At 37.7% G+C, this 16,499-nt stretch overlaps 1 protein-coding gene across 1 annotated transcript in view; it reads right to left on the bottom strand.

Annotated features, from left to right (window-relative positions):
• The window catches only part of AP1AR (adaptor related protein complex 1 associated regulatory protein), a 39,450-nt gene extending 23,406 nt beyond the window's left edge, over positions 1-16,044 (bottom strand). Inside the window, exon 1 of the mRNA XM_080796634.1 lies at positions 15,597-16,044. Within this exon, the coding sequence (XP_080652760.1) occupies positions 15,597-15,679 (83 nt within the window). The 5' untranslated portion in view covers positions 15,680-16,044. The remainder of the gene's footprint in view (positions 1-15,596) is intronic.
• Positions 16,045-16,499: the final 455 nt, after the last annotated feature.

Genomic DNA, 16,499 nt, shown 5'->3' with positions numbered 1-16,499 from the left:
GACACTTAAAATTATAAGAAAATCTGGTCTAATACTTTCATTAACTTCTTAAGAATCTAAAAATAAAGAATAGCCATCCTACTTTTGTAGACCCATTGTTAGCACATAAATGGGTCATGTTGTACAAAGTTCCTTAAACGTCACTAAAAAATTTGAAGTAAATCAGTACAGAACAATTTAAGATTTTTCACTATGCAAATATAACTGCTTAAAAATAAAAATAGGCAGCTAAAAACCATATTATCTGCTTTCATATTTGTAACTCTTGACTAAAGCTATTGAATCTCAAAGAATCTCAACTTGTTTCATTTATAATAACAAAACTCCAAGAGAGAACTCCCAAGCTCATACAAACCAGAGATTTTTAGAGGAGTGAATGTTGGAAGTATCAGAGAAAACAACATGAGAGGGGCGTCTGGGTGGCTCAGTGGGTTAAAGCCTCTACCTTCAGCTCAGGTCATGATCCCGGGGTCCTGGGATCGAGCCCTGCATCAGGCTCTCTGCTCAGTGTGGAGCCTGCTTCCTCCTCACTCTCTGACTGCTTCTGTGCCTACTTGTGATCTCTGTCAAATAAATAAAATCTTAAAAAAAAAAAAAGGAAAAAAGAAAACAACATGAGAAAATGGCAACGGTAAATCTAGGAATGGCATCCATTTCCTACCTTGGGACAAAAATCAATTATTAAGTTATTATTACTGACAGGAAACTGAAGTACACCTCTGAGAGCTGAAATAAGAAAGGGAAAAAAAGGGGCACCTGGGTGGCTCAGTAGGTTAAAGCCTCTGCCTTTGGCTCAGGTCATGATCTCAGGGTCCTGGGATCAAGCCCCGCATTGGGCTCTCTGCTCAGCAGGGAGCCTGTTTCCTCCTCTCTCTCTGCCTGCCTCTCTGCCTACTTGTGATCTCTGCCTGTCAAATAAATAAATGAAATCTTTAAGAGAAAAAAAAAAGAAAGGGAAAAAAAGTGAGTCCCTGAAATAGACACAATACATGAAAATACCTCCAATAATACATATTTAGTTCTAACAGCTGTTTTAATAATCTGCCATTCTTATACTTTGGCATGTAACAGTCACCTTCTTAAAAAATGAAGATTCCTGAGCTCCCCATCAGGTTGATTTCCAGAGCCTGGGTATTATATTCTGTTCTACTCATCTATTTATCTGGCCTTGGACCATTCAACAGGGTTTTGATTATTAGAACATATCTGATAAGGCAAGTTGCCTTCCTCAAAATTTGCAGGCTATTTTTGGTTTCTTGTTCTTTCATAAAATTTGTTGGAATCAGTTTGTTAAGTTCAGTGCAATTGCTGGAATTGCACTCAATTCTCATCTTTCTACCCATAAACATGTCACTATCCTCCATTTGTTTTTTGTTTTTAAATCCTATTTTGATTTTACACATCTATTATTGACTTATTCCTAGCTTATTTTTCACTGCTAACATGGAAAATAATTTTAAAAATATGTATTATTTGTTGCTAGAATATAGGAATACAATAAAATTTTAGTGTAAATATTAGACAGCATTCACATTAACAGGGAAAAATATCTGACAACACCAAGTGTTAGGAAGTAGAACAATGTAAACCCACGGTTGGTAAAAGTATAAACTGGTAAAATTACTTTGAAAAGTTTGACATTTTCCCTTAAGTTTGAAGATATATGTCAGCTATGACAAAGCTATTCCATTCCTGGGTATAGGTACCTAAAGAATCTCTCATACACACATACAAAGAGTCATTTATAAGAATGTTAACTGAAGTAGTAATAGCAAAAAAACCTCAAGATAATCTAAATGCTCATCAACAAGAGAATGGATAAATTAATGATAGCCTATTTATACAATGACATACCACACAGGAGCATAAATGAATGAATGAACCAGAACTGCATGTATGAAAGTGGAAATTTTGAATAAATACTCCAGGTAAAATCAATACCCTCGGGGCACCTGGGTGGCTCAGTGGGTTAAAGCCTCTGCCTTCAGCTCAGGTCATGATCCCAGGGTCTTGGGATCGAGCCCCGCATCAGGCTCTCCGCCAAGCAGAGAGCCTGCTTCCCCCTCTTTCTCTGCCTACTTGTGATCTCTCTCTCTCTGTCAAATAAATAAATAAAATCTTTAAAAAAAAAAAAAAATCAATACCCTCAGTCAAAGAACTAATCAATCAATGTTTACTATATTCAGAATGACTACAGGGGAATAAAAACACCACTTTTCCCTTCAAGCTGAGATTAAACTTAGGTCCACATAAGAAGTTGCTCCTCCAGGTGTCAGAAACCATGTGACTCCTAGAGAAATGAGTAGAGATAAATGCATAAAGAATAAGGGAATACATGAATAATGCTTGCAATTAAATTTGAGTCTAGGTACTATAGTGAAGTCAGTGAGAGAAACTGATAGATTAAAGAAACATTTAGAAAATGAAAATCGTCTGGATGGGGAATGGATTGGAAAAATGGTATGATGGAGAGATCAGAATCATAATAGTATGATTTCATAGTATGAAAGCAGGAGTCAAGAATGAAGGTGTGAGAGGAAAAAAAAAAATGTGACAAATCCAAGGTATAAGACTTAAATGCCAGGGGTAAAAATAAAGAAATAAGTGATATGAGAAGCTGGAAGAGTCCTCTAGGAATACATCAGTATCACAAAAAGTAAAGCTTAACTGTAAAGAAAATGATTAAAGTTACAACATGTGTGCATTTAATTTTTATGAATTCAGCCATAAGCCTTGGAGGGAAAGGGGAAGTTGGAAATAATGTGGGCAAAAATCCACTGTTCTATTTAAGATCATATATATTCAGGTGTATAATTATGGTGAAAACTGAGCTGCTAAGAAAAAGTGGCTCCAAAAACAATGATTTAAAGGAAATAGTAGGTTATTTTTCTTCTCCCATAACAGTCTAGAACTCCCCAAAGTCATTCATGGACATTCATTTGTATATAATACTTATAGCCCTTATGTCTCTAAACAAAGTTTCTGTATATTCATTCTACTAGTGCCAAAAAAGTGAAAGTGGACTCAAACATGTAAAGGATATTAAAGAGAGAGAAAAGATAAGCTAACATACTCTGAATAATGGTGGCACATAAAAAACTTAAGACGAGTGGGACACCTGGGTGGCTCAGTTGCTTAAGCTTCGGACTCTTGATTTCAACTCGGGTCATGATCTTCAGGGCTGTGGGATCAAGGTCTGCGATAGGCTTCACACTCAGCAGGGAGTCTCCTTGAGATTCTCTGTCCATCTCCCTCTCCCCTCTCCCTGAGGGCGATCGCGCTCTCTCTCTCTCTCTCTCTCTCTCTAATAAATAAATCTTTTAAAAGAATTTGGGAAAGTTTAAAAGTAAATGTATTAAACAAGTGAAGATTCTTGTATATATCTTTATCAATGTTAACAAAAGCAAATATCAAGACAATCTTTTACTAATAAATTAGTCTCATAAAGAGTAGACCAAAAATGCAGTTTTTTATGCTTCTACATGTTATTTTGCATAGCAGATACTCTTTTACACCAAAGTGACTTAACTAAAAGATAACTGAAAAATTTTCACAAATCCTACATTGGCATTGTTCCTTTTTTTCATACACTTCTATATGTTAAAATAAAATAGGAAAGTCTTTCCTTACATCTTCTGTTTAACATTATAAATAAATAATGAAGAACCATGATAAACTGTTTCAAAGTATATTAAAAATTAAAAGCTTCCCAAGACTTTTTTTCTTTTGAACAGAAGATTGGAAAGGTTACAAATCAGATGTCTCTCAGACTATTACAATAAAGATGACAGACACATCATTTTTCAATTATTATCATATACTTCAATGGAGGTTTAATAATTCAAATCTCAAGGGATGATCCATCAATAGATTTTCCAGGTGGGGATAGTGTCAACAGAGGTAATTTTTTTAATTTAAAGATTTTATTTATTTATTTGTCAGAGAGAGAATGCACAAGCAGGGGGAAAAGCAGGCAGAGAGAAGTAGGCTCCTTGTTGAGCAGAGAACCTGATGCAGGACTCAATCCCAGGACCTTGGAATCATGACCTAAGTCAAAGGCAGATGCTTAACTGATTTTAAAATAAAGTAATAATATTTACTGTTTATTAAGTCCCTCATTAATGAGGGCAAATTTAGGAAGAATGGATGTTCAGAAAATTTATTTTATGCCTTGGAAGGGAAAGACAACTCTTTCTGTTAAACATGTTTAAGACAGAAAACATGGGTTAAAAAAGGTCACTGCTTTTTTAAAAATTTTTAATGGCAGTACAGTTAACATACAGTGTTATATTAATTTCAGGTATGCAATATAGTAATTCAACAATTGCATACATTGCCCAGTGCCCATTAGGATTTGAAACCCCATCACCTAGGTCACCCATACCCCCACCCAACTCTCCTCTGATAACCATGTTTGTTCTCTATAGTTAAGAGTCTGTTTCTTGCTTTGTCTTTTTTCCCCCTTTGCTTGTTTCTTACATTCCACATGAGTGAAATCTTACGGCATTTGCCTTTCTTAGACTGCCTTATTTCAATTAGCATTATACTCTATAATCCCACACATATTGTTGCAAATAGAAAAATTACATTCTTTTATACGGCTGAATATATACACCACATCTTCTTTATCCATTCATCAATAGATGGACACTTGGGCTGTTTCCACGACTTTGCTATAGTAAATAATGTTGCTATAAACATAGGGGCATGTGTATCTCTTTGAATTGGTGTTTTTATATTTTTTTGAGTAGTTACCTACTAGTGCTGGATTGTAGGGTAGTTCTATTTTTAACTTTTTAAAGAAACTTCCACATTGTTTTTCTTGGTGGCTGCACCAGTTTGCATTCCCACCAACACTGCATGAGGGTTCCTTTTTCTCCACATCCTCACCAACCTGTTGCTTCTTGTGTTGTTGATTTTAGCCATTCTGACAGGTGTGAGGTGATCTCTCATTGTAGTTTTGCAGTCTCAGTTTATTTTTGCTTTCTTTCTTCTATATGTGGCTGTCCAATTTTCCCAACATCATTTGTTGAAGAGACTGTCCTTTTTCCATTGGATATTCTTTCCTGTTTTGTCAATGATTAGTTGACCATAGAGTTGAAGGTCCATTTCTGGGGTCTCTATTCTGTTCCACTGACCTGTGTGTCTATTTTTGTGCCAGTACCATACTGTCTTGATGATTACAGCTTTGTAATTTAACGTGAGGTCTGGAATTGTGATGCTCCCAGCTTTGCTTTTCAAGGTTGCGTTGGCTATTCAGGGTTTTTTTATGGTTCCATACAAAGTTTAGGATTATTTGTTCCACTTCTGTGAAAAATGCTGTTGGTCTTTTAATAGCGATTGCATTAAATGTGTAAATTGCTTTGGGTAGTATAGACATTTTAATGATATTTGTTCTTCTAATCCATGAACATAGACTATCTTTCCATTTCTTTGGTTCTTCTTGAATTTCTTTCACCAGTGTTTTATAGTTTTTAGAGTACAGTCTTTCATACTTTATTATTTTTGGTGCAATTATAAATGCGACTGTTTTTCTTAATTTATCTTTCTGCTGCTTCATTATTAGTATACAGGAATGCAACAGATTTCTGTACATTGATTTTGTATCCCAAGACTTTACTGAATTCATTTATCAGTTTTAGTTTTTTGGTGAAGTCTTTAAGATTTTCTTTATATAGTATCATGTCATCTGCAAATAGTGCAAGTTTTACTCCTTCCTTACCAATATGGAGTCTTTTTATTTCTTTTTATTGTCTGATTTCTGTGGCTATGACTTCCAGTACTATGTGGTATTGTCTTGTTCCTGACCATAGGGGAAAAGCTCTGTTTTCCCCAATGAGTATATTGTTTGCTGTGGGTTTTTCATATATGGCCTTTATTAACATATATAACATATATATTAATGTACATATTACATATGAGGTATGTTCCCTCTCACTCTACTTTGTTAAGGGTTTTTATCATGAATGGATGTTGTACTTTGTGAAATGCCTTTTCTGCATCTATGAAACGACCACATGGTTTTTATCCTTTCTCCCCTTGATGTGATGTATCGCAATGATTGATTTCTGAATACTGAACCACCCTTGCAACCCAGGAATAAATCTCATGATTGTGGTGAATGATTTTTTTTAATGTATTGTTGAATTCAGTTTGCTAGTATTTTGTTGAGGCTTTTGCATCTATGTTCATCAGAGATACTGGCATATAGTTCTCTTTTTTGGTGGCACCTTTGTCTGGTTTTGCTATCACATTAATGCTGGCCTCATAGAATGAATTTGTAAGTTTTTCTTCCTTTCTATTTTTGGGGGCTAATTTGAGAAGAAATTTATCTAGTATATAGCATATTGGGGATATGGCAAGTGAAAGAATGGCAGAGAATACTTTCACTGATCTTCCCTGCCTATGCTGCCAAAATTAAGAGTCAGATGCCCCTTGTCAGGAGTTTATTTTTGATACTCTCTATGAAGGTATCATTTATCAAAAAAGTTAAGATATTAAGGCTTATGAATTAGTTAAGTTTTTTGAAATTAGAATAGATTCATTGTTTTCTTTTCAATGTTATTCTCACTGATTTGTATTCTGAAATGATTTTCTGAACGAGAGAACAAAAAAGAGTGAGATTACACTCTTCACCCCCAAATGCAGAAGCTGCATAAAATCCTGAGCATACAAATGGATGTTATGTTGCCCATCTGAATGCCATGGAACTTATCACTTAACTCTTCTTTTAATGTTTGGTAGAATTGCCCTGTGAAGCCGTCTGATCCCTGGACTTTTGTTTTTCGGGAGTTTTATTTTATTACTGATTAATTTTTTCCCTGGTAATTGGTCTGTTCAAATTCTCTATTTCTTCCTGCTTCAGCTTTCATAAATTATACATTTCCAGAAATTTATCCATCTCTTCTGGCTTTGGGTAGAAATTTATCTATCTCTTCTGGCTTCAGGCCCCAATTTGTTGGCATATTATTTTTCATAATATTCTCTTATAATTGTATGTATTTCTGTTAATTCTCCTCTCTCATTTGTGATTTTGAGTCCTTTTTCTTGATGAGTCTAGCAAAAGGCCTATCAGTTTTGTTGACTTTTTTCAAAGAACCATCTCCTGGTTTCAGTGATCTGTTCTTTTGTTATTGTTGTTAAGTTTCTACATCATTTATTTCTGCTGATTTTTATTAATCCTTTGTGTTGGTTTTGGGTTTTGTTTGTTCTTTTTCTAGCTCCTTTAGGTGCAAGGTTAGGTTGTTTGTTTGAGATTTTTCTTGCTTCTTGAGGTAGGCCTATATTGTTATAAACTTTCCTCTTAGAACAGCTTTTGCTGCATCTCAGAGGTTTTAGACTGTCATGTTTTCATTTTCATTTGTTTCCATGTAATTTTTAAAATTTCTTCTTTGATTTCTTGCTTCACTCATCCACTGTTTAGTAGCATGTTATTTAACCTTCACATATTTGTGGTCTTTCCAGACTTTTTCTTGTGGTTGATTTCTAGGTTTATAGCACTGTGTCCAAAAAAGATGCATGGTATGAAGGTCACTGCTATTTAAAGGGGCCTGAATTAGAGGAAACTAGTAACTAGAAGGGACCTTAGAAATCTTTTGGTTCTTTCTTATCCATCCTCTGTAATCTGTGTGCAGCATCTGAAATTGCTGACCACCTTCTTCTTTTAGAAACTGTTGCTGCTTATGTATCTATGATACTGAACTTTCTAATTCTAAGTGAAGTTCCCTGGATTACTGAATGACAGATATATATAGCTTTGTAGCTAAAATACAGAAGTGAATAAAAGCTGACCCATGTATCCAAGAGGCTTAGGATCTAATGGGGGTAGATACACAGGTAAATTAACAACTACATTAACAACTCAGCACACTCTGAGTGGCATCAAAAATCAGATGGAGGAGGAATTAGCCAGGCCCCAAGTAGTTAGAAAAAAATGTTTCAGGGAGTAGCAGGTACCAAAAGCAAGGGGGAATGAAAAGAGCAAGATACATTTAAGAAACATACTCATTAATTCTATAAACAAGTATTTATTGCCTAAATACTACATATTAGGCATATAACTTGGAGCTGAGTCTTCAATGGTCAGCAAAAACAAGCATGGACTGCTTCCTTTACATTGAAAGCAGAAAACAGATACTAATTAATCACACTATTTTAGGTATAATAAAAACCTGAAGAAGTGCTCAAAAAGGAAGATGATTCCATGATGGTATGAGGACTTATCCCCTGAGAGTAGGAGGTGGTTTGGGAAGACTTCTGTGAGAAATAATCCTTGAGCTGGCATCTAAAGATGAGAGAAGTTACATAAGTAAAAAGAGAAGAAATGGATTCAAGGAAGAATGTGACACAGATGAGGGCCACCCCTCCTCCAAAATGAAGGCAAGGAATAGATAATGCAAAGCCTTGAAACCTAGTTAAAGATTTCAGTGTTTATTCTAAAAGTACAATAAGCCACTGAAGAATTTTAAGTTGTGTTTGTATTATGGATTTGCATGAGATTACTTTGACTCCAAAATACAGGACCAACTGAAAAAGGTCAAGAATAGATGTGGGTACATGTGGGTAGTCTACTCACTCAGTCAACAAGTATTTATTTAGTGCCTAATACTGGCAAGTACTATTGCTATACTGGATTCATAGGAATAAACAAAAGTTCCTGACCTCATGAAATTTATGCCATATTAAAGGGGAACAGACAACAAACAGTTTACAAAGTCATGGAATGGTAAGTGCTATGAGGGACTAAAGCAGTGTCAGAAAATGGTGAATGAGGAACAGTGTTATTTTAACACAGGTTATTGGAAATCTAAGCAAGCTATGAGGACAGCTTGCACCAATGTGGCAGTGGTGAGAGAAATGGGTAGGCTGAAAAACTAGGAGGTACAAAAAAAATCTGGTTTTGGGGATGGGCTAAGAAATGTGGGAACAGTTAAAGATGCTCCTAGATTAGTGACGACATGCACGCTATGCTTTAAGGAAAGTATAGTACAAGAAGAGTCTAATTCAGTTTTGAATGACTCCAACATTTAATAACTGAAGTGATGAAAACGAACATTCACAGAAGATAGGGAAGACAGATCAATTTAAATCCACTACCCAGGGAGGCAGATAGAAAACATGGTAAGTATGAAATTACAGGAGTGAAGGGAGAGCCAACAGCAATAAATGCAGCTAAAAAATCACCTACAATAAGGATTACTAATATCCACTGGATTATGATGGCTGTTTTGATGTTATGCTGGTAGTCGGCAACAACATCAGCAGTAGCAGGGATAATGAATGTTAGCTTGCCTTGAAGACTGAGTAAGAAGTGAGGAAATGGAGATACCAAGACAATTCTTTAGGTTTTTAAAGGGAAAGGACAGGAAATAGGGTAGTAGCTACAGGGAGATGTGGGAATCTGAGTAAGGTTTAGTGTTTCTTTTTGGTTTTCAGATTTCAGATTTTCAGCTCAAAAAGGTATCGGCAAGAGGGTAGAGCTATAAATATATAGAAGATGAAAGGATCTGTACGAAGGCAGGGAAGATGTAGAAGTTGGAAAGATGTAGAGGCCATTCAGAACCTTAACAGCCTGGATTTGGAGGGTGATTGAAAGGGAGGAGTTTAACATGATTCTCAGGTTCGTGGTTTAGGTGACTATACATTGTTTACCACTCACAAGGTAGGGCACAAAGTAGCAGAAATGGTTGGTGCTTTATAAAAGAAAAAAAAATGAGTTAAGACCTGTGAGAAGGAAAGAAAGATGAGGTTGGCTTTGTAAACTGATTTTGAAGTTATGTTTGATACCCAAATGGAAATACTGAGTGGGCAATATGATGTTTCAGAGCTAACACTGAGATGACCAGGCTCATTAGTATGCACATAATAGATAAAGACATGTGTTTTCATGCCATTGCCCAGGAAAAGTACATTAAAGAAGAAAAAAATATATCAAGGAAGAATAGAGTAAGGTTCAGAACACAGCCCTGGGAAGTCTTTAAGGTAAAATACAGAATATTCAGAAAATTCGTATCCATTTAAATCTATTACAGTTTTCCTTCCTAATTTCTGAAATTTCAAAAGAAACATCTTAAACTTGTATATTTTTCAAAGCTGACAAAGATGTAGAAAAGTAAACTGAATCTCTCAATAATGACACTATTGATTACCATTTTAGCAACATATATTATGATAAAATATTAAATGCTCACTGGTACTCTATGATTTTTTTAAGTAAAACAACATTAAACTGGTAGGTTTTATGTTTAACTCTGTGAATGAGTGACATTTTTGCGAAAGTTAGACAATCATCTAAAAGAAAAAGAAGGATAAGAGAAAACTGTTTTCTAAATCTTACAAGTTCAAAAATAATACTCTCTGGCTATTCATTCAACAAACATGAGACACTGAGAGTAGAGAGCAATAAAGATAAAGCATAGTCCCTGACCTTGAGGAGCTCTTAATCCTCTACCAAGTAAGATACTAAAAGTCAGCGAACGGTGGTCCATGAAAGGCAAAGTTTTATTGTAAAAGTCACATGCATTTGTTTATATATTGCCTGTGTTTTTTAACTAATACAGCAAAGTACAGCAGTTGCAACAAAGCTGCAACCTTATGGCCTGCAAAGCCTAAAATATATATTATCTGTCTCATTACAGAAAAAGCTTGCCAATCCGTTATAAAACAGATTTAAGCCTATAGAAAATATTATTTCCTCAGGGAGATAATATTGTCTCAGGGGGCTAGAGCGGGTTTCATAGAAAAATCAATGGATAAGTTAAAGCTCACGAAGAATAGGAAATGAAGAAACATCACAAAGGCCAAGGATGAGAGAACATTGTATTTTAGGAAAACAGGAATGCGTATAGCCCATCTAGTATATAGCATATTGGGGATATGGCAAGTGAAAGAATGGCAGAGAATACTTTCACTGATCTTCCCTGCCTATGCTGCCAAGTTCATGTGAGCAGGAAGTAAAATCTACAATTTTAAATGGTATACTCTAAGACAACTATAATTAGAAAACACAATTAGGCTGGTAAAATGGATATGGTTATCTTGTTGGAAGTTATTTATTTATTTATTTATTTGGAGAGACCAAGCATGTGGGGGGGGGGGACAGATTGAGAGGGAGATAAAGAATCTGATGGGGCTCAATCCCACAACCCTGAGATCATGACCTGAGCCAAAATTAAGAGTCAGATGCCCCTTGTCAGGAGTTTATTTTTGTCGGGAGTTTATTTTTGATACTCTCTATGAAGGTATCATTTATCAAAAAAGTTAAGATATTAAGGCTTATGAATTAGTTAAGTTTTTTGAAATTAGAATAGATTCATTGTTTTCTTTTCAATGTTATTCTCACTGATTTGTATTCTGAAATGATTTTCTGAACGAGAGAACAAAAAAGAGTGAGATTACACTCTTCACCCCCAAATGCAGAAGCTGCATAAAATCCTGAGCATACAAATGGATGTTATGTTGCCCATCTGAATGCCATGGAACTTATCATCTGTCACAGAAGGGAAAAAAGACTGAGCAAGTTACCTGCAGGAAATGGGACACAGACAAAGTGGCTTAAGCAAGGGCATGGTATGATCCAATATGGGTTTTAGAAAGCCTAACTCCAATGACAGAAAGGGAAGATGGGACTGAAGTATGAGAGATACAAGAGCGGAGAACAGTTAAGACGGGGAAACCTGGTGATTTGAAAGACAAGGTTTAAGGCACAAATACCAACAAAGGAAATGGGTTCAGTATGTATTAAGGAGAGACTAACTTAGCAGATAAGAGAGGGGTACAGGACTATGAAGTTGAGTTAGTAGCTTGGAAAACTATGAATGTAGCTGGTAAGGGAATGAGAGAATACATGAAGCAGAGGAAGAAGAAATCTTGGGGGAGAGAAATACCTATTCTAGATATTTCTTAGGTATTTTAGATAGGTTGATTTGAGGAGCCTTCGTATATCCAAGTGTATCCAGTGTATTCAGTTGGCAACTGAAAATATAGTGCTGAACCTTTGAAAGGAGGTCTGTTTATTTATTTAAAGATTTTATTTTTTTATTTGACGGAGAGAGAGAGAGCACAGCAGGGGGAGCAGCAGGAGGAGGGAGAGGGAAAAGCAGGCTTGCCCAGTGCAGGGAGTTCAATGCAGGTCTCAATCTCCCAGGACCCTGGGATCATGACCTGAGCCAAAGGCAGACGTTTATCGACTGACCCTCCCAGCTGCCTCGAGAGGTTTGTTTAGAAGAAATGAGATTGGAAGTCACGGTAGTTGAAATCATAGGAATGGATAAAATTTCTTCAGGCTTGGGTATACGTGTGAAGAGAACTAAATAAAGCGAAGACAAGACAGAAAAATGTTTATTTAATAGGCAGATAGAGTAAGAACTAGTCAGGAGATAAACAGGAAAATAATAAAAGTAATGTTGCCAAGGTCAAGTGCATAGTTTCAAGAAAAGAACAGTTTTATCACACAGAATAAAGTCAAAGTTTTCAGAAGTATGCACACATTACCTACAAAATAAAAAGCCATGAGCCATTAGAAGTTAAGGGTAAAAGCTCTGAATTCAGAGTGACCTGGAACCAATCACAGTTCAGCTGTCTTAAGCAAGGTAAACTTTTCAGTTTTTAATCTATGATCTATGTAATAGTACTTATCTTCCTCACAGGATTGTGGTGAGGAATAAATGAGATAAGGTAAAGTACTTATAACAGAGCCAGCACATATAGGAAGTAATTGAATGTTGGCAGCTATTACTAAAATATTTCTTACCAGGAAAGAAAATAGCAAATCACCGTAAACTACTGCCTGAAGCAACTTTGCTACTGGAGCCAAAAAGCCAACAAATGTTAAATATCAAGGATACAAAACATGATCATACATTTATATAAAACTATAGTACATTTTAACTGGAACCACTGTGTGGAATTATATGGCAAGATAAAAGTGAGAAAATACAACAAAACATAAATGGGTCTTCAGTTTGAGGAAAAAAAACACCAAAATTATCTATACAAAAGATTTCTAGTACTGCCCAAGAACCAACCAGCAGGTGGAGCCCTCTAGAACATGTTGGTAAACAAAACTCCCTGCAGTAGAAAAGGATGACTCCTTAGGATGTCTAAATTTTACTGCTTAAAGATATTTAACTCCCTCTGCTTTAATCCCCAGATAATTTTATTAGTAGAAAGGTTTCTGACATATCTCAATACTGATATTAATATTTTGACTATTGACAGATATTCTAGAATATAAAATCTAGAATTCTCTAATATTTTATAAACTAAAACATTAGTAATTCTGGTTTTGAAACTGATAGTGAAAACTGAGGGATCTGACTTTTGAGATGCCTTTGAGAAATCTGTCAGGCTAAGGCCCTATATCATAAAGCACCCTTGTGATGTCCAACTTAAAACACTCTATGAAAGCCCAGGATTATTCTACCTGTGGCCACTATAGTGATAAATATAAATCAGATCAAGTCTTTGTGATCACCCCTCAATATTTTGCCCTTAGATGAACTATTAGTTAACTCTCAAGACGTATACTTGAAAGAAAATCAGAATTCCCAGGTGATTAAAAAAGAAAAAGAAAAGCAACTAAAATGAGGTAAAGTTTAACTTTATTCTGTAAATAACAATGAACTATATCCACCTGTCTCTGCATGCTTACTGGAAGCTCCTAAAACAATGTGAAAATTAATGTAAAACAATAAGTTATTCAGAATATTCAAGTAAGGAAACTGTCTATACTTATGTTTATGGACTGAAATAAACAGTACCAATATCACCATTATAAGGTTTTAGATGACAGTGTCCACACCCACAGACATTCACTGCTTCAACAAGACTTGTTTGTTCAAGTTTTGCCCATAACAAAAGAATACTGATCCAACTATTATGTTTTTATGGCATATCTACAGACAATTAACACACTAATTCACTGATCTCTCCAAACCCCTTCCCTATCCTGCCAACCTCACCTGCTCAGGGAATAAAATCTACAATTTTAATGCTACCCTCTAAGGAAAACTTAATTAGTTTGTCAAATCACAAAGAAAGAACAAAACAAAAATCCCAGATACCCCATTGTACTCAAAAATAAAAAACAAGTGATTTTTGTCTACCCAATTAGAGTATAAGACCCGATTTCCACAATTAGAATTGAATATGCTACAACACAAGTACAAATAAAATATTAACAAAGCCAGAGACTTTGTGGCATCTCATCCTTAGGCAAACCTATTTAAGCATACTTGACTACACTGGTGCACCTGCACACAAAAATTAGAAGTAAATTAGATGATTCTCTCTGATATGATAAAAACAGCTGTTATGTTCCCCTTTGACAGTAACAGCCCTTAAGTCAGGGAAATCAAAATACTAAACTAGGCACAAAATCTTTAATTCCTTACTTCTCCATTCAGGGACACTTAAAATACAATTTTGGCTACTTTGTATGAGAGAGGTGACTCAATGAAGGCAACGAATCTGTGCCTGATGAACCAATGAGTGAATCATATATAAGATCCTATCACCAAAAGATCCAGATTATAAATCGTGTCTCCACTTTATGTATTCTGAACACCTTATGACCTGCTAATGTTGGTTAAATGAGGGAGATCTGAAAACGTAGCAATCTGTTCTATAAAGTGCAAAGTCTTATTCTGTACAGAAAGTGGCTTGGTTAAGATTTTTGATTCTAAGTTTGAATTCCTGGGAAATATTTTACAACAAAGCCAACTTCAAAGGAATTTGTTCAATTTTTTTTCAATACCCTAAGAAATTAAAAAACCACAAAAAATGGATTATGAAATTCTATTATCTTATGGATGGTGTGGGTTGAAAAACCTACGCGTGTCAGTTTTACATATACCAGTTTTAATAAAGAGAAGTAAGGTTCAGAAGGACTGTTATTTCTCTAGGATTATGGAGTTTATGGGTAGCACTCAGAGTACAACATTCCTCTGGAAATAAACAAAATATTAATATGGAAAAGCTACACACTGCTTCTCTTATTATCAATACTAAGAATCCGAAAGCCCACTGGAATCCCAGCAATTCGGCAAGTCTTCGCACATTGTCAAAGAGTTACTCAATGTCTGGAACCTTACTTATTTTACTACAGCATCCCAATGACTTTTACTAAAATTCCCTTTGAGGCATCAACTTTTTGGAGCCAGATTCTCAGCGGCTCCATCAGAGCAAAGGGAGGGTCAAATACAGAGCTACAACCTTTGGCATCAAGCCCAAACTCAACGTAGGGTGTGTTCGGGTTGTTGTGGAGCCCGTTCCACTGCCCTTTCGTTTGGAGGGTGCCTCGTGCTTCCCAGAGGTGATGCCCTCCATGGCTCTTACCCCGCGTGACAGCGCGATCAGAGGGAGTCTTGCAGGAGGCGGTAAGAGCGACGCCCGCCCCCTTCTCTAGCTTTCCCTGGGAGGCCCCCCTCGACCAGGGCCTCCACTATGACCACCAGCTCGACGCCCGCTAGGTGGTGAGGGCAGAGGGGCTCCCGGCCTAGTCTAAGCCGTCGCAGTTCAGACAGTGAAGAGGGTTCCCCGCAAGGGCCGAAAGGGAGGAGCCAGAAGGAGTCCGGCCCTTCCCCCAGCGGGCTTACCCTCCACCGCCTCCTACACGTTGCAGCCGCCCCGCTTCCTTGCGGAGGAGCCCGAAGCACTGCGTCCAGCAGCAGTTCCCCATCGCATGCCGCCCAGGCGCCGCTTCTCCTCCTCCTCCCTCTCAAAGCCCACACTCAGGCCCGGCAGCCGCATCCGCGCGGCACGAGCCGAATGAGGCTTCGGGGACCAAGGGCGGGCCAGCTGGAGCGTGACGGCGTGAGGGGCTGAGGTGACAGGAGGGACAGGCGCTCGGAACAAAGGCAGCGGTTACTCCACGGGCCACCGAGTCGCTGCCGCTTGAGGGAGGAGTGTGAGGCTGCGGGATCTGGACTCCCTCGCCGTCCTCATGGCCCCTCGCTCGCCTCGGGACCCCAATCTAGCTAAAGTGACCGCCTCCAGCCCCTGAAAGAAGCCAGTCCGCGCGCGTCGCGCGCCCAGACCCCGCCCTCCCGTGCGTCCGGGCCGACGCCTCGCGGCCGGCGCTGCCACACCCCCCGGCCTCTCCCGGGCCCCAATAGGGCGCGCTCCCTTTGCGGCCCCGCCTCCTCCGGCCACCGGTTCTTACGTCACTTCCACAAGCTCGGCTGTCCGCAGCTTCTACCTTGCGGTTAGTCCAATTCCTGGTTGCATTTGCTTCGTTGGACCTTGACCGGACTAGCAACCTCCTTTTCTCCTAGCATTTCCCGCCTCTGGCTCCCAACTATTTCCGTGTGTCGCAACGGTCAAGGCTCAAGCTTCGAACTTTGTACCAAAGCCTTGTGAGCGGCTTACTTAGAGCCCAAGGCCGGGAGTCATCGGGTATGAGAAGGGGCACTTCTTTGTGTAGTGTGTGCTTAGGTTTTGCTAATACCGCACCGTAAGTGTCAAGGGACTGATTGAAGTTTTGAACGCACCCAAAATTT

The sequence above is a fragment of the Martes martes genome (assembly GCF_963455335.1).
Source record: "Martes martes genome assembly, chromosome: 2".
In the NCBI taxonomy this organism is placed as follows: Eukaryota; Metazoa; Chordata; class Mammalia; order Carnivora; family Mustelidae; genus Martes; species Martes martes.
This window is presented reverse-complemented; position numbering and strand designations above follow the sequence as displayed.